This window comes from Rosa chinensis, chromosome 3 (genome assembly GCF_002994745.2).
Source record: "Rosa chinensis cultivar Old Blush chromosome 3, RchiOBHm-V2, whole genome shotgun sequence".
Classification (NCBI taxonomy): domain Eukaryota; kingdom Viridiplantae; phylum Streptophyta; class Magnoliopsida; order Rosales; family Rosaceae; genus Rosa; species Rosa chinensis.
In genome coordinates, this window is record NC_037090.1 from 45702073 (window position 1) to 45718937 (window position 16865).

A 16865-nucleotide genomic window follows, 5' to 3' on the forward strand; every position below is an offset into this window, starting at 1 on the left:
TTCTGGTGATGTAGAGTGGCACGTGAGGATCGACGCAGATGGAAGAGAAAGTTAATAAAGATATCATTAGTCCACTTCGATCCTGCTCTGACTTTTATTTGCAGATCTTTTTTGGTTGATCATTGAAAGCTAAAGTTAATAAAAAGGCCAGATGAGTCAGCAAGGTAGCTAGATCGATCATGAATATGAATGTGTAATAAATTAAACAGGAAATATAGACTTGTTAGTTCCTCTGAAGCTAGTCTTAAGTGAGCATGTGATACACGTATGTATGTATATATAAATATGGTCTATGACAAACAGTATAATTTGAAAAGTTGAGTAGCTAGGAAGAGGAGAAGATCGAGAGAGAAGGAGATGGGAAGGCCTCCTTGCTGTGAGAAGGTTGGCATCAAGAAAGGTCCATGGACACCTGAAGAGGATATCATTCTTGTTTCTTACATCCAAGAACATGGTCCAGGCAATTGGAGAGCAGTGCCAGCCAACACTGGTAATTTAATTATCTTCTAAATTAATATTGTTGTACGTAATTAAATTTTTGGGATGTCGTTCTTGAAGTTTAATTTGCTGCTGTCATGGTCGGATCAAATCGAAAGGGTTGTTGAGGTGCAGCAAGAGTTGCAGGCTTAGATGGACTAACTATCTCAGACCTGGAATCAAGAGAGGGAACTTCACACCTCATGAAGAAGGGATGATAATTCATTTGCAAGCTTTATTGGGTAACAAGTAATCACCAATCTTCAAAATGCTACTCTTACAATTATATCTGAATTATATGCTATTCTTCACTTAATTTCAATCAAGTTTTCTATATATCTTACTAAATATCAATTTAATAATTATGACATATAGATGGGCAGCTATAGCTTCTTACCTCCCACAAAGAACAGACAATGATATAAAGAATTACTGGAACACCCACTTGAAGAAGAAGCTCAAGAAGATTCAGTCAGCTGTTGATCATCATCAGCAGCAGCAACCTCAGGCTCAAAATAATATATTGGGATCATCTATATCAGACTCGACAACAAGTAATTCTACTCATCATCAATATCCTCACAGGAATAATGTCAATGACATCACAAGCCATGCCTCGACAACAACTCTCAGTCTCAGGTCCATAAACCAGTCCTCCTCCTCCTCCTCCGGTGGTATATATGCCTCCAGCACCGAGAACATTTCGCGACTTCTTGAAGGATGGATGAGAACCTCGCCAAAGAGTACTTACGCTAACCTTGTAACCAAACCATCTCATGATCGTGAAGAAAACCCAAAAGGTGGCCAAGACCAAGATGAAGGCTGTGATCATGATCTTTTATCTCATGAAGCATTCCAATCGATTTTGTCCTTCGACAACTTGAATAATGTTAATGCTGCTTCCTGGGACAGGTCTAGTACTACTAATTGTGATTCTAGTTCTATCAAGCAGGTGTCTCAAACCCAATGTAGTACTGCAGCTGCCATTGCAAATGAGAAGGATAAGCACATTATTAGAGCCTGTGAAAGCACGAACACTCCTCCATTATCATTTCTTGAGAAATGGCTTCTGGATGAAAGTGCTGCTGGACAAGTACTAGAGGATCGAATGATGGAATTGTCTCCAATTTCCCTGGTGTGAACTAACCTACCCATGGTCTGAACTCAGTCAAAAAAGAAGTGTTCAATTGATCTCTTTAGGGTTTTTAGTGTTTAATTTCTGCTGAGCTTTCAAGAAGTTGAAATCTCTTAATTAATTTGCTAATTTGTAACCTTGTTCAAACTGAATGGAATATTTCAAGTAAGCTCCACCATTTTTCTTTAGTTAATACTGCTATTCCAGCTTACAAGTACAGTAATTGCTCCATGGTAATTGAATATTATAAAATCCTACATTCCAATATACCAATTTCTTCTCCAATCCGCGCTTAGACATCTATCTCATGTAGATCTCGACTCCAAAACGATAGGCTAATTAATTGTAAAGATTTTTACAATTTTTTTTTATCACATAAACAACTCATATGCAACGATTAGTATTTCATGAGTTCGTCCCACTTATAAAGAGAAAATTTATACCACTAGACCAAATGGTACTGGACACCTGCTTTCTTTTTAATGAGATATATCCACTTATATTTTATTTTCTAAAATTGATTATTTTTCGTTCTTTTGATACCTTAGAGAGAATCAAACTCTCCTAACTCGATCCTCACCCTCCTTCATAATTTGAGCTAACCGCAGGTACGTCAACTCCGCCAAGGCCTATTTGTGATATTTCATTTTAACTTGATTCCTTTAATACCTTTTTTTTTTTTTTTAATAAAAGGCCGGTGCGGTTGCTCTCAAGTCTTAATTGGTTAATGAAACTGCTTAATACAAGGGGGGAATATTAAGCCTAAACCCATATATTACAATAAGCATATAGAGAACGTCCGAAAATAATATCAAAAGTCTCTACCAAATACATGTATTCAACCAGGCACCAACTAGCAAAGAGTGTTCTACCGGCTCCTCCATTTGCTTTGGCATAGCAATGACATAACGAAAAGTTAACTCGATTACAACGAAGCAAAATTACCAAAAGCACAGCTTTCCTACTATGTTGCCACCGGAGGATAAATCCGACGTCGCTTAGTTTCACCTTGTCACTAGGTGTAGTGACCATTTGACAAAACAAGAAACTCGCCGCATACCTAGGGTAGACAAGGCACTTTAAGTGAACACATAGACATAGAGCCCGATTAGCTCTACACTATAGATGTAGGAACTTATTACCCGCATAAAGCCCAACAAAACTAATCAACATAAATAAATAAAAGTATAAAATATAACATCAGCTAAGGCAAGCCCAAGTACTACCCTAGGAGATAAAGGAATCCCGGTCCACTAGCCAAGTCCAACACAGGCCCATCCAAGCCACCACCCAAGCGTCGCCACCACTGCCGTCGAACAGCCTCAATCAACCTGCCATCATCTCCGTCGCACTAGACCGCGGCAAAAACCAATACCACTAACCCCAACTCTCTCCGACCAAGTGACCGTCTAAAAAGCTTCAAAAGTTCTAGATCTCGAACCCAAGATCCTATCACAATCCAGCTACAATTCCAATCGCACCCAATCGCTAAATGCCCAATCTCCGACCCTAAGCCACTACCGTCAACCCACTTCCACTCCATCCACCAACCTGGCCAAGAAGAGTTGAACGACCACTGGCCAATCACTATGAACTCCCCGATCCCCTCCCTTAACCTCGGCAGTCTAGAACGATACCACCAAGATCGAGGGCAACACAACCTTGCAACTAGATCAACATGACTCATCTGATGGTCACACCCTAAAGGCACGCCGCCAGATGGAGGACTCATTCTCTACCGCAACACTTGAGCGCGGCACATGCTAAAACCTAGAGACCAAAATTTGTATTTACTTCTTTTTCTTTTACCTTTAGTATTTAATATAGACTAGATAGTGAAGTTGCCTCCTAACTTTTTCTATAATTTTAAATTTACACAAGACATATATTTTGATAAATTGTCCCCCGACTCTTTTTGAAAAAAAATTGTCCCCTAACATTTAGATTGCTATCACATTATATAAACTGTTGTTGGAATAAATATATAGAATTGTTTGGAGGCCTTTTCTAATGAGGATGGGAATGACGAATCCCTGAAATATTGTTAAAAATAAATAAATTAATTAATTAATTAATTTTAAAAAACTACGGTCCGTATTCTCGACATCATACAGTACATACCTTTTTAATAGTTTTATATATGGGTTTCAGTACTGAACTTATACATAGTAAAAGATAAAGAAATAGATATACAAGTAAATAAGATAGGTAGGATATCACGAAAGTCTCGACATCCAAATGAGGTAAATGGTTAACCCATTTTCAGGGCAAAATAGACCAAAAAACATGTGAACATGTTTAACCTTTCGGTGCCCAGATTCAATCAATCAAAAAGCCATACGCCTTTCCCTTCACAGGACGAAAGGTCTCGACTCTCAGCTCATGCCTGTGCCTATTGCAAAATGCCGCCTTCATCTTGAGGTGCACCCACATGTTCACAATGATACATATAGCTTTTTTCATAAAGTTATAGGCATGACCAAAATTTGTTTTACTTATTGGGGATGAAGAGATACTAATCAAGATGAAGCTCAGAAACCATCATAACAAAACTATCTTCAGAACCCAACAACATTTTCAGTCTCATCAATCAATATACATCTTATAATTCGAGTTCGAGGTGATAGGAAAATGTGTGTGTGTGTGTGTTTTTTTTACTAGGATTGAATTAATTGTTGGTTATGGGATGTAGTGGGCTCTACGTGTGGTGTAATTAGTCACAACCTTAATTTTTGTAAAATTTTCCGAGTAAATTATGAGAGAATGTCTCAAAAAAAAAGCGAGCTCCCTTTTAGGCAGCCTATCTAGGTTTTCGTTTTAGGAGTGCTGGCAGAAGGAGCTCAACCTGTTTTTCATCAGGCCCGGGACCGAGACTGAAACTTTCGGGCCGGGCCCAAAATCAAAGTTTCTCATTGCAAGCCCGGACAGAGCCTGAACCTTAAAATATCCGAGCCTAAAATTAGGGGCTTTCAGGCCCTAGCTTATTTTTTTCTTCAACGCGTTCCTGATGCCCGTCTTCTCTCTCAATCGCATCCTGAAGCTCGTCTTCAATCCCTTACATCTCGACAACCTAATCGAACAATCTAAAAAACAATTGAAAAACTCACACAATATCTCATACCTGCATAAAACCCACAAAACCCATAAAATTAAAACTCACCGTAATTGGCAGATCTGATGAACGAAGTTTTGGAGCATGAAGCGAGGGTCAAGCAACGAAGGGTGATTCTGATCGTTTATGGAGAGTGGTAGGATAACCACATACACCGACATCGATTACATGGTGTTCTCTGACGCAGCTTCACTAAGCTTCTGGTAAAATCCAATTTTAAAAGATCCACCTATAGGAACTCTCCTTTGTTCCCCTTTTTTGTCTTTCGATTCTCTCTTGGGCAAATTCATCATGTCAGTGTAATGACCTAGATTTTCGTATTGATTTATTGTAATTTTCTTGAAATTATTAAAGTCCCATTTGGCACAAATTATTGTTCTTATGCCTTGTTTGTATTTTTTTTTTTTTTTTTTTTGAATCCAACATCGATTTCATTCATGCTCAAGCTAAAATGGTACGGATACATACCTTCTCTTGTCATACTAATGACAAGTTTAGGACGTTGTATGCTAGCACCACCCATTAGACAACCAGTGCTCACTTATTCAAAATCGAGCTTAAGAACTATGAAAACTAGCGCATAGTAATTAGGCAAAGTTTAGAAGTAAATAACAAAATTAAATTTGCTCCTTGCCCTTAATAGTTGGGCTAGGAGGTGTAGAAAGATAAGCAGAGCAAGTCTCTTGTGCAGCAGTCACCTTCTTCGACTTTGGAGGGTTCTTATTCTTTGCCCCTAATGGCCTTCCTCTTTTCTTTTTTGCTTCAGAGTATGCAAAGACCATCTCCTTGGGTACAAGAATATTGCCAGGCACTTCAACCATCCCTATGGACCTAGCAGAGAACCTGCTGGTGAACATTGGCATCTTTTGTTTCTTGGCTTGAACCTTGGGGAGGAGAGGTTTGAACAGCTCCGAAAGTAGGAACTTGAGCTTTTGGGGAGATTTTGTAGGAGAGGGAGGTAGTTGACACTTGTCGCCCCTATTCTCCTTAGCCACTGCCTCCACCCCTACAGGTATACCTATCTTCAGAAGTTTGCAGGCTTTGAGTGCTCTCTGCCTGTTCAGATAGTATCACCTTCTCAAGCTCCAAGCACTCATCTAGAGTTGTCAACTCAGGGTTTGGTACACGATTAGCCGGGCTGCAATCACTGCCAATGCCAAAGGTTGGTGGACTTCCCTGTCAGTCTCAGAGGGAGTGATGTCTCTTTCATGCAGTATAATAGGCTTGCGTAGTTTGCTTGCTTCCTTGGGTTGGAAGAGTGACCTGCAAATATTTGCTAGAATCGGTGTTTGCACACCCTGAAAACGAAAGGTCTCGTCAACAAACTTGTTAGCAGCAAAACTCAACGAAGGACCAACAATTTCTTTTCTCTGATCACCCGTATACAGTGTAGTATGACGTCCAAGCAAAGGGCAATGATCACCCTCATGATAAATCAGATTACAATGATTACACTTTCCCACCAAGTTCTCAAAAAAATATGAAATTTCAGCTTCAACCCTAGATGCAAGTCTTAGAGTTTTCTTCAGAAAAAAAGGTTTTGAGATATCATGAGCCACATGCACTCGAACCTTGCCTTGATTCGCAAAAAGCTTATCATCTAGTTCAAGGAACTTACCAGCCACCGAAGCAATGTTTCTAATCATGTCAGGCTCTTCAAACAGCGGTGGGATATTGGTGATGCGAACCCAGAAGAAGAGTAGGGTCAGAGCAATGTCCTCAATAGGCGCAACACCATCATATTCCTGAAAAACGATCGGGGCTTGGTGGAACCTCCAAGGTCCACCCTTCAGAACCTTATTTTGATCCTTTCTCATATCAAAAGCTAGAACGAAACGATTTGGTGCTTGTTCTTGAATCTTAAAGTCCTTATCCAAGACCCATACTCGCCGGAGAAAACGTTTCAGATCATTCAAGGCGACCGGCTTCTTGACTAGAGGACGTGCCAAGAGAAAAGACTGCGTGGCCCGTCGTTGGATTCCACCGGAAGTTTTGGAAACATCAATGACGTCGCTACTAGCAAGCACCAGCGACGCAGCAAAGGAGGAGGTGACGGCGTCGATGTTGGACATGTTGGTAGTACTGAGATCGAAAGGGGAGCAACGTACGTCGCTCAGTTTTCTAGGGTTGGGTGGTTGCACACAGAGCGTTGTCTTAGGGTTTTTTATGCGTTATTTTCTGGGTCCTTTGGGAGCTTATGCCTTGTTCGTATATTAATTGTGAAACAAAAATTATTTTGAACAATTAATTGCTCGAAAAAGCTTTCCTTCAAGAGCTCAAAGGTTGACTTTTACGCTTTGTGCAAAACATCCTTCACAAAAATCGTAGAGCACGTCAATACGAGTTCGTGGACATGTGGCACGTGAAAATCGGATATCGTATGAAAAAGTTATAGTCAACGAAAAAACCTTCTATTTTTGGAAATCTCTATAAATAGAAAAAATCCGAAAAAGAAATCATAAAACTCAAGTTTCCAAATCCAAAAACCTGAATTCCGGAAACTCCAAACTCTCCGTAAACTTTAGACCTAACATGGACCCACCTGACCAGACCCGACTTTTCTACCATCGTCTGACGTTTTCGCCCGACTTTTCTACTGTCGTCTGACATTTTCCCGCGACACCACCATAGCAGACCAACTTGCCTCCACCTCGCTGTCCTCTTTACCGGCTGGTTTCCACCGAATCAGGCCTGAAGCGGTAGATCGAAGGCCGATCTCCATGGCAACGCTGCCCCAATCAGAACTTCTGATTCTGGGGGCAACTAGGCTTGAAATTTACCGGGTTCTGAAGCTATCTTCTTGTTCATCACACCCATACAAGCCTTGCAACTTGATTTGAAGTGTGGGGATCCAATTTCCCGTTTAAAGATTTTGGCCTTTGGCGGCAACCTAGGACGATCAAGGCCGTATCGACCTTAGCTCCATATAAAAAAGTTGTTCCTCTCATCAAGATCTTCATTTTGACAGATTGGATCAACCTGGTTTTGAGGTAGATATGGCGCGCATGGCAGCCCATCAGGCCACTTTTGGAGCTTCTGTTTTCTTTGTTGTCTTCTGCTCATCAATACGAGCATGTTGATATATTATTATGTCATGTTATGATCATTTGAAGCGTGTTAGGTTTTACGTAGTTTCAGTTTATTCGGGTTTCAATTCGTGAGAATCTAACCGTTGGATCATTGTATAATTTTGACAAATTGATCCTAGAAGTGTTTCGGAGACCTTGGAGGAAGGTCTCGGAAAAACTTTTGTCTCAATTGACGAAATCTTCAGTTTTTGGTTCAATTGCATGATTCAAACCGTAAACAGTTTCATTTCTAGTTGTGTTCTAAGTTGAAACTCTATTTTACTTAGGTGTGTGACCGAGTGTGTTCTGTACGTTATCTCATCTCTGAGAGAAGTTGCAGCGGGATTTTGAGGTGAGTAAATCTCCTGAGATTCATTTATGAACAGAGTTACTTTATTGTTTGGTTTATTTGCTAAATTGTGAAATCATTTTCGAAAATAATTACTGTTTTGAATTATATTACCTTGATCGTCTACAGTTCATGGGTAAGTAAAAATGAAGTTTTGTTATAAAAATGATTCTTCTCGGGTTTTGTGATTTGTGAACTATAGTTGGTGTCAATGGCATTCCTGAGAGGATGACTACGTAAATCGTGAAATATATATATATATATATATATTGGTGGTGTGGTATTGTGGTGAGTACAATATTTGTAATTTTATTCATGATAATGTTTTGAGGCATTACTCTTTGAGGGAAATCAATGTATTCTGAGATTGTGATTTATATTGTGTTGAAATAGTACTTTGTGGTGTAACATTTTTAGGTTGTGTGGCACATTTTAAAATATTTTCTGATCTGTAGAGACCTGGTGTCACAATAGTGACTGAGACATAGATATCGGGAACCACGCCTTTGGCCAGGTGAGTCGTTACGATCAGTTAGAGCTCTAATATATCTACCATTATATCTCATGGGGTAACAGCGATGTTACTTGCGACTCATGAATACGTGGTTTTAAAAGAGAGTTTCAAGTGTATTCTTTCTTTTATTGTCCATGAGGGACTTGATTTTCATATTTAAATTGTGAGTTACAATTAATATAATTTTGTCACAATGGTGACTTGTGTTGTTCCTTTTGAGAAAATGATGTTGAGTTTTGAAAGGAATCAAGGTGTGAATTGTTTTGCTTGAGTTGAAAATGTGATTTTGTGGAGTTGATTATGGTCGCTTTAATTTATTCTTGAGTAGAGAAAATTATAAGCATTTGTTGATGGAGTAAAAAAAAAGTTTACTCATACAAGCTTAAAAAGCTTACCGGGTTTGTTATTGTAACCCGATGCACTATTTGATGGTATAGGGGTTAATATTACAGATCAGGGCAACCGAGGCTGACACCGCTGCTTGTTGTTGCAGCTTGAGCGTAGAAAAGGCACAACTAATACTATGCAGATTTGGCGTTCGGTGTCCAATTGCTAATTATTATACCCTTTTCGAGAAGGGAACAGCTCTAGGAGCAAAACTCATCGTTTCGCCATGAAATATGGATTTTTTTTTTCGGGCATCCAGAGTCTTTTAGGGCCTAAAAATTGGGTTCTTCTATTTCTGCCGAATTTTGGACTTTCAGTTGATTTGGTATTATTTTTATTTGCATCTTTGGGCTTATTAGGATTATTGTTAGAGACCTTGGGTTTATGGTGTACTATTTAAGCAACCTTAAACGGTTGCAGACATTATTTATCATATTATTATCAATCAAAACAAGAGCTTTTTTCAATTTCTTTGGTGGACTCCAGAACTATCTGTTTTAAGATTTATTGCTTCTAAATCCAAGTTATTCTAACTGCATCATAACAATATTGGTGGTCAATGTCTTGTTCTATAATCAATCCATTGAAATTCAATTGTTCAAGCTTTCTTTGAACTGTAATATAAATTCAAATTGATGATAATAATTACTAAGACACAATCCAATATTTCATAGCAACACTATTCAAGATTTTAGGGGTATACTACAATATTGGGTTTTAGGGTTTCATAAATCATTTTTATTGCTATTAAAGTTCCCAGTATCACAATTGGAAAAAAAAAAATTCACATTTAACAACTACAATGAACATGTTGGGTATTAAAAACGTTAATATCATAAAAGATCAGAGAAAATAAAAGAAACCAAGAAAGAAAGATGATGGAGAACCAATTTACCTCTTTGCACGCATAGAGAAGTTTGATAGACTTTTTCAAATTTTTGGTTTGGTGGCTGGAAAATTATTGGAGTTTGTTATGTATAGTTAACACTACAAATTTCATGATTATCCATGATTTTCTAATTCCATAAGTAAAGTTTTAATTGAATATCCCTAGACTTTGATGGAATTCATGAAGTCTTTAAAAATCCTAATTGAATACCTCAAGACTTTCATAGACTGCTAAAAATCTATATTGAAAAAAAACCAAGAAAGAAAGATGATGGACAACCAACCTCTTTGCGCGCATAAAGAAGAACTTTGATATACTTCTTAAATCTTTGATCTAGTGGCTGGAAAATTATTGGAGTTTGGTATTTAACACTTCAAAGTTCATAATTATTCATGATTTTCTAATTCCATAACTATGAATGATATTTTGAATACTTCTGTATTTTCATTCTTTTTTAGAAGTCCTAATTGGATACCCCTAGACTTTGGTAGAATTCATAAGGTCTTTGAAAATTCTAATTGAATACCCCGAGACTTTCATGAACTGCTAAAAATCTATATTGAATACACCTAGATTTTTAAATTCCATAGATTTCTTTAAAAGTTCCACTAATTCCATATACTCACCCCCCTAAATTCTTTTATACAGTAAGCTTCAAATTCACACCTATGCACAACGATGGTGCTCATGGGTGGAAATGAGTATTGGACGTTTCTGGAAACCATTACCACAACCGTGAAATCAAGTATGGCACCTATCCTCATGGCTCCAGATTAAACTACCACAAATTTCTTGACATGATATGGTACAATAGTCCAACTCCATCAGATATCAAGGACCCATTTGTATAAATATACATCCTAATGATGTTTGTCACTTACAAAAAACAATGCAGGATACTAAAAGATAACTTGTCCTACATCTGAATCAAAGCACATAACTCACAAATTTGCAAGTGGGTAGAAAGTGGAGAAACAACATCAGCCAGCTTTATATTTGTTCAGCTACTCTGCATTCCTTTAACACCTAACCTGAACTGCACTGCCCACAGTAAATCACAAATCGAACAATATAAATATATTAACGTGTTACAGAGCAGAAAATACTTATCCAGTATGACAGTTCAAATCTATTACCTTTGAAAAACGTGTTCGTTACTGCTTGCTTGATGCTATATAAGCTGCCAATCTTTTGCCCAACTCATTTACCCTGAATGGTTTGTTCATGTTCCTCGCATCTTCTGAACATCTTCATATATGGATTGGAAGAGTACAGTTGGAATATACCTCTCACCAAAGCTAGGAAATACAACCTTTAAAAAATTTTTGTTTTTCAATAAAAAGAATGCAACGTCAGGTTAGAATATCACTCTGTAAGTACCGAGTAGAGCAACAGGCAACAGAATTAAACAAATCAATATAAACTGTTTGCAATGGCATAAATGCATTCCATCTTAACTCATTCAGAAAACTCATGAGTAGGAGTGCAGCAAATCTACTGCTCACTAGATTGGAAACATAGGCCAATTGCCAGTTAATATGAAATGAATCCAACGACAAAGATATTCAAGAACAAAACAAAAAATTTGATTGGATAGGGGATATAAACAAAATATATTCTCCAACCCAGCAGCCTTCCATCAAAGAATAGAGAATTAGAGATCAATGAAATTTGTAAATCAATCTATGGTACATATTCTCTTGTCCAGTGTGATGAGATTATGTCAATATAGGGTACTCATCGCCACAATGAATTTGATAAGGATCTTGGTCCTACTTCTATATTTAATGGGGGCGGAATTTCTTTATCCAAAAAAGTATAATCCGGAATTTTTTTCACAAATGCTAAATTACTTGAACCCGAGCTGTTTAAGACTCTGTCCTTCACATGTTTACTCCCAACATATTAAAAACCCAATCTTTATGATCCAAATACACAGAACTATGTAAGCATTTTGGTGCCTTTCAATATATGTCTTTCAATTTGTTTTCTGTCAAACTATGAAGCATCTGCAATGCTTCAGTTAAGTTTACTCGAGTCTAGGATGCATTCTGAATCACCTTATATCTTGATTACAACAAATCATATTTTCTTCGAGACAATTGATATCATCTAACAAAACAACTATTTGTTAGTTATCTCATTCTGTGTTACTAATTTATGATTTAACCAACACCAAGCCCTGTCCATAAATAATCATTTTCAAAAAAGAATAAATATCATAAATATATATGTGCGTGTGTGTGTAATTAAAATAAAAACTAGACAGAAACCTCACCGCAATAAGTTTTCCAGCGTTCTCAGGTCTTCTTGCTAAACTTATTGCAGCAACTGCAGCAGCTCCTGATGAAATACCAACCTTGCATATTGAACTATCAGGATCAGCAGATTCAGAAGGATAGAATTGGGAATTATGATGTGCCATTTCAATAGGTAGCACGAAGCTAGACAAAGTTAAAATGCCAAGATTTCTATAAAAAAAAAAAACAAATAAATAAATAAAAAATGCTTCAGGTGGAAGAATTAGTCAATATTACCAGCAAACCTTCCTTCAATGCTAATCTCCTGGCCATTTCAACAGCTTCATCATTCGTAACCTACATTTTTACAGAAAAACAAATAGAAAATAAAAATCTGAAAAGAGTCAAAAGACAAATGTAACACCAAATAGATCATTCAACTAAACTTATAGGTAAATAGTTACATCCATAATCCGTCTACCGAATATGACCAGGCTTCTGCCAAATGGACATATCCATCAGTCTACTTAATTTGACTTTATTTGATTCTAGTATTTTCTTTGCCTAAATGTATTTGATCACTCTCTTTTAGTCGAAGTCATGATTGAAGCATTCTGACTGTAATCGTAGTTTAAAATATCTATGCTACAAATGAATACTAGGCAGATAAGAGGCTTTCTAGGCCTGCTTCCTGCTTGGGCTGATAAGGCTTTCCAGATGCCCCTGCATCCCCAACCCTTAATTTAGCACATCCCACTCAACTTCAGGTCATGTATTGAGCTTTACTTAAACATTATGTTCTCAGCCACATTTCAAATGAGTTAAGTTGTTGAGTCCAATATATTTGCATTATTTTTCGGTTTGTTGGAATATACTCTAGTATAATCCTTAATCTTATTTCAGGTCTTTTGATTTACAATGGAACAGTGTCCAAAGCAGGGTGGTCCGAGATTAATTATTTAGCCATTTTTGTCCTTGACTAGCTATGTTTCTTTCTTAAATTTCTTCTTGCTAGTTTAGAGTGCAATACTCTTCAAACCAGATTAAAGTCCACCCAATCAAATCATAATGGCTTCCTTAAAAACAAGAAATCCCATTCACCGCCCAATAACGTTAGAATCCATCAAACTCGCAAGAAGACATGTCTCTAATAAGCAAATCTCTAAGTCTAATTTCTCAACCCTTCAACCAATTCAAAAGGGAAAAAAAATAAAAAAAGCAAGAGAAGAATAAAAGACACGAAGTCTAAAACTTGTGTCCCCATTGTCCTATGCCAACAAACAATAAAGGACAACCAAAATGAACTTACCTTGATGACTTCATCAAGCAGATTAACATCCAATATGCTTGGCATGTAACCTGCATGAAGGACTTGCCTGAGTTATGCATCAAAAGCATACTGCAACAGCAAATGAATCTAATTAACAATACAGACCAACAGGATTCTTCACCTGGATTTTCTCCGGAGATCACACTCCGCTCTGCTGGTTCTACACCTACTACCTGGAAACAGAAATCAAAACAAGCTCAACAAAACCAAGAGAAGAGAAACAAAGATAAACAACACCATGAATAACATGGCCTGGCGATGTGCCTGTGTTCACAAGGCAGCAACAATAAACTTTCCACTATATCAATAATGGGTAAAAAATATGCTTCTGCACGTACAAATATCATTATAGATTATGGAATTAAACAAGATGATGAACAACTAGAAAGAATAAGAAAACAAGGAACCTCTCTCGTTGCTCTGTGTCTCTTCTTACTCTCTCTCTCTCTAGGATGGTCTACAATTCCTCACACTCGTCTTGGACTACTATACCCTCACTCACCTTGGACTTGCCTCCTGTTACTCTCATTGGAGAAAAAGCCTCTCTTGCTTTATGGTTTCCTGCCACTGATACAACAAGCCCAACACATCTTTAGATCCTAACTGGATATGTAAGTTAATCTCCAAGACAACATTATCAAAGGATTCATGTCTTCTTCTGAGATCATTGACTTAGGACGTCTTCGAAGGCTGAACCATTAGCCAGCAAGACATGCTTGAGTTGAGTGATGTCATCTTCTTGTGAGGCTTTACTAAGTGAAAAACAAAGTTTCTTAGAGGAAGAAAGAAGGGCCAGGAACTTGGTAGATCTGCTTTGTTGGCCAATTTTAGGTTAACTGAGAAACAGGAGATTTTTTATGCTGTTAGGATTGACGAAGTAGAGCAATTGTAGGACAGAGTCTGATTCTTTACACCTATATGAGTGTCAGTATCTTTAGAGTTTCAGGACTGAGCAATTGCAGGACAAAGTTCAATTTTCTGTGTAACCATCTCTTGTACCCATAACTACAGAGAAAAACTACAGAAGAGCTTCCAAAAGTTGGGATTGGAAATCATAATATTATGTCTGTTACGACGAATCTTGTCAATTAGGTGCTGCATATCACCTTCACTAGGTAAAAGCAATAAAAAAGTGTACCTCACTAAGAGGGCAAAATGAAAACTGAAAACACTTGACCAAAGCAGCACCCAAAGACAGATTTCATATTTGCATTTATCTCTTTCCTCCCGAGACCAAGGAAAATATTTTGAAATACATCTAACTTTATTTATTATGTGCAATATTTGCATTTAACGTACTTTTCCAGAATCTCCAATGAGTGTGTTTCAGAATGTAGTTCAACATTATTGTGATATAGGTCTTCATTATATACAAGTATTATGCATTACATTTATACGAGAAGTCTTTGTGTGAACTATACTGACCTTTATCTCTTTGTTCATCGCTTTCAGGTAACGCCCAGTGCCTGTAACAGTACCACCAGTTCCAATAGCAGCAACAAAAATGTCAACACTTCCCATGGTATCCTCCCATATCTCTGGCCCGGTAGTATCAAAATGGATCTGTAATTTACAGATGTGAATCTTGATTAAACATCAATAGTATACCATAAGATTTAAAGATTAGGATACCTGATATCTCTGTTCCATAAACTACCTTTGCATTTGCAGTATTATCAAACTGTTGAAGCATAAATGAATTTGGCGTGCTGAGAACAATTTGTTCAGCTTTATCTAAAGCCCCTTTCAAACCCTTCTCTGGATCTGTCAAAACAACCTCCGCTCCAAATGCCCGTAACAGAATCCTTCTTTCAAGATTTATGGATGCAGGCATGGTCACTATGAGTTTATACCCTTTGGTAGCAGCAACAAAAGCAATTCCGAGCCCTGTATTTCCACTAGTTGGTTCAACCAATACATTCTGCATGGTTACAGAAACAACATACAATTCTTACATATAACTGAAAGTACCACCCTCAAAAGAAAAATAATAAGAATCATAATAATATATAAAAAATAACGCCATTGCGTTCACCAAAAGCTATAACATCATATTCGATTATCCATTGCAAAAAAAAAAAAAAAATCAAACCAAACGAGGGGTTAATTAAATATACATAAATTATTAAGATGATGATAATAAGACAGCTTACCTTCCCAGGAGATATTAATCCACTTTTCTCTGCATTGGATATCATGCTACAGCCAATTCTGAAAGGTTAACAAGAAAAGACGAAATGAGTTCATCTGCAATGAATCTCCACTCAGCAGACGGAAAGGTTGATGATGTAGAAATTCTAGTATGGTAGATCATCGAGATGGCAAACAAAGATAGAATTGATTCCAACACAAAGAGTGGAGTGGCAACATTAGTAAGACTTGGAACATGGGGTAGACAATTGACCAGCTTACCTATCCTTGACACTTCGGCAGGGTTCCATAGACTCGAGCTTTGCCGCAATATTCGCCACACAACCTCCGCTAACTTTGTTGAGGTATACCATGGGTGTTCTCCCAACTAACTATATCAATTTTCCAGAACATATAAAGTCAACAAAAAGTAAGAGAAATCTTATTTTAGAAGATAACAAAAATTTCATCAAGACAGGAGAAGAACAAAAAAAAATTATGACAATGGAAGCAATACAGAAAAGGAATCCAAACAAAAAAAAAGACAGAAACTGATGCCCATAAGTAGTTCAAACTGAAAAGATAGAGAAAATGTTGCAAATGTTTGTTATGAATTACCATATTTATATATCTCAATTTCAAACCCAAACCCATACCCACAAAAATATGTATTGAGACGAAAGAGAGAGAGCAAAAGAGAACCTGGGTTACGTCCTCGGCAATATTGACAGTGTCGAGCTCGTCAATGGTGGCGTAAACAGAGGAGGAGGCTTTGGGGAACACGAAACGGGAGCGCTTAGTGGGTAGGAGGGTAAGCATGGGAAACGGGAGAAGAGCTCCATTAGTGGATGAGGGAAGCTTGAAGGATGCGAATGGTTGCCGTGGAGGAAGAATACACAGGGGAAGAGGAACAAGTGGAGGAACTGATAATGTAGCCATTGGTTAGAGAGAAGGTTTTTGAGGGGTTTTAGACCGGCATTTCAGATACACTATACGCATACGGTGTGGACCGGAGGCCGCCAGTCACACTTCTTCAATTTTTATAGTGTGGAGTATTTACCCACCCCATCCTGAAAAATTGGCTCAGACCGGTCTGTTCGGTCCGAGTTTTTAAGAAAAACTTACAAGTTTTTATGGGCCCAAGACCGATGTCTATAAATTTCAGGCCAATGCCGGACCTTGAAATTCATTTGATGTTAAGTCCAAATAAGTGAAATTTTTGAAAAAATACACG

General features: G+C 37.7%; 2 protein-coding genes across 7 annotated transcripts; one reads left to right on the forward strand and one right to left on the reverse strand.

Annotated features, from left to right (window-relative positions):
• The first annotated feature begins 243 nt into the window (after positions 1–243).
• Positions 244–1781, forward strand: LOC112193465 (transcription factor MYB60). Its single transcript, XM_024333618.2, has 3 exons — positions 244–490; positions 597–726; positions 853–1781. Exons 1-3 carry the CDS (start codon positions 358–360, stop codon positions 1616–1618), a joined length of 1029 nt encoding a protein of 342 aa, XP_024189386.1. The 5' UTR covers positions 244–357; the 3' UTR covers positions 1619–1781.
• An 8974-nt stretch (positions 1782–10755) lies between these two features.
• LOC112193107 (S-sulfo-L-cysteine synthase (O-acetyl-L-serine-dependent), chloroplastic) lies at positions 10756–16661 on the reverse strand. Of its 6 annotated transcripts, none has more exons than XM_024333140.2 (11): positions 16334–16660; positions 15914–16023; positions 15655–15712; positions 15159–15422; positions 14927–15064; positions 13623–13674; positions 13481–13530; positions 12469–12528; positions 12210–12290; positions 11068–11243; positions 10756–10962 (listed from the first exon to the last, which is right to left on the reverse strand). In XM_024333140.2, exons 1-10 carry the CDS (start codon positions 16568–16570, stop codon positions 11154–11156), a joined length of 1140 nt encoding a protein of 379 aa, XP_024188908.1. In that variant the 5' UTR covers positions 16571–16660; the 3' UTR covers positions 10756–10962; positions 11068–11153. The 6 variants fall into 6 exon arrangements, with proteins under 6 accessions (XP_024188908.1, XP_024188906.1, XP_024188907.1 ...); XM_024333138.2 differs by having other exon boundaries at positions 10756–10967; XM_024333139.2 differs by having other exon boundaries at positions 10756–10972.
• Between the last annotated feature and the right edge of the window lie 204 nt (positions 16662–16865).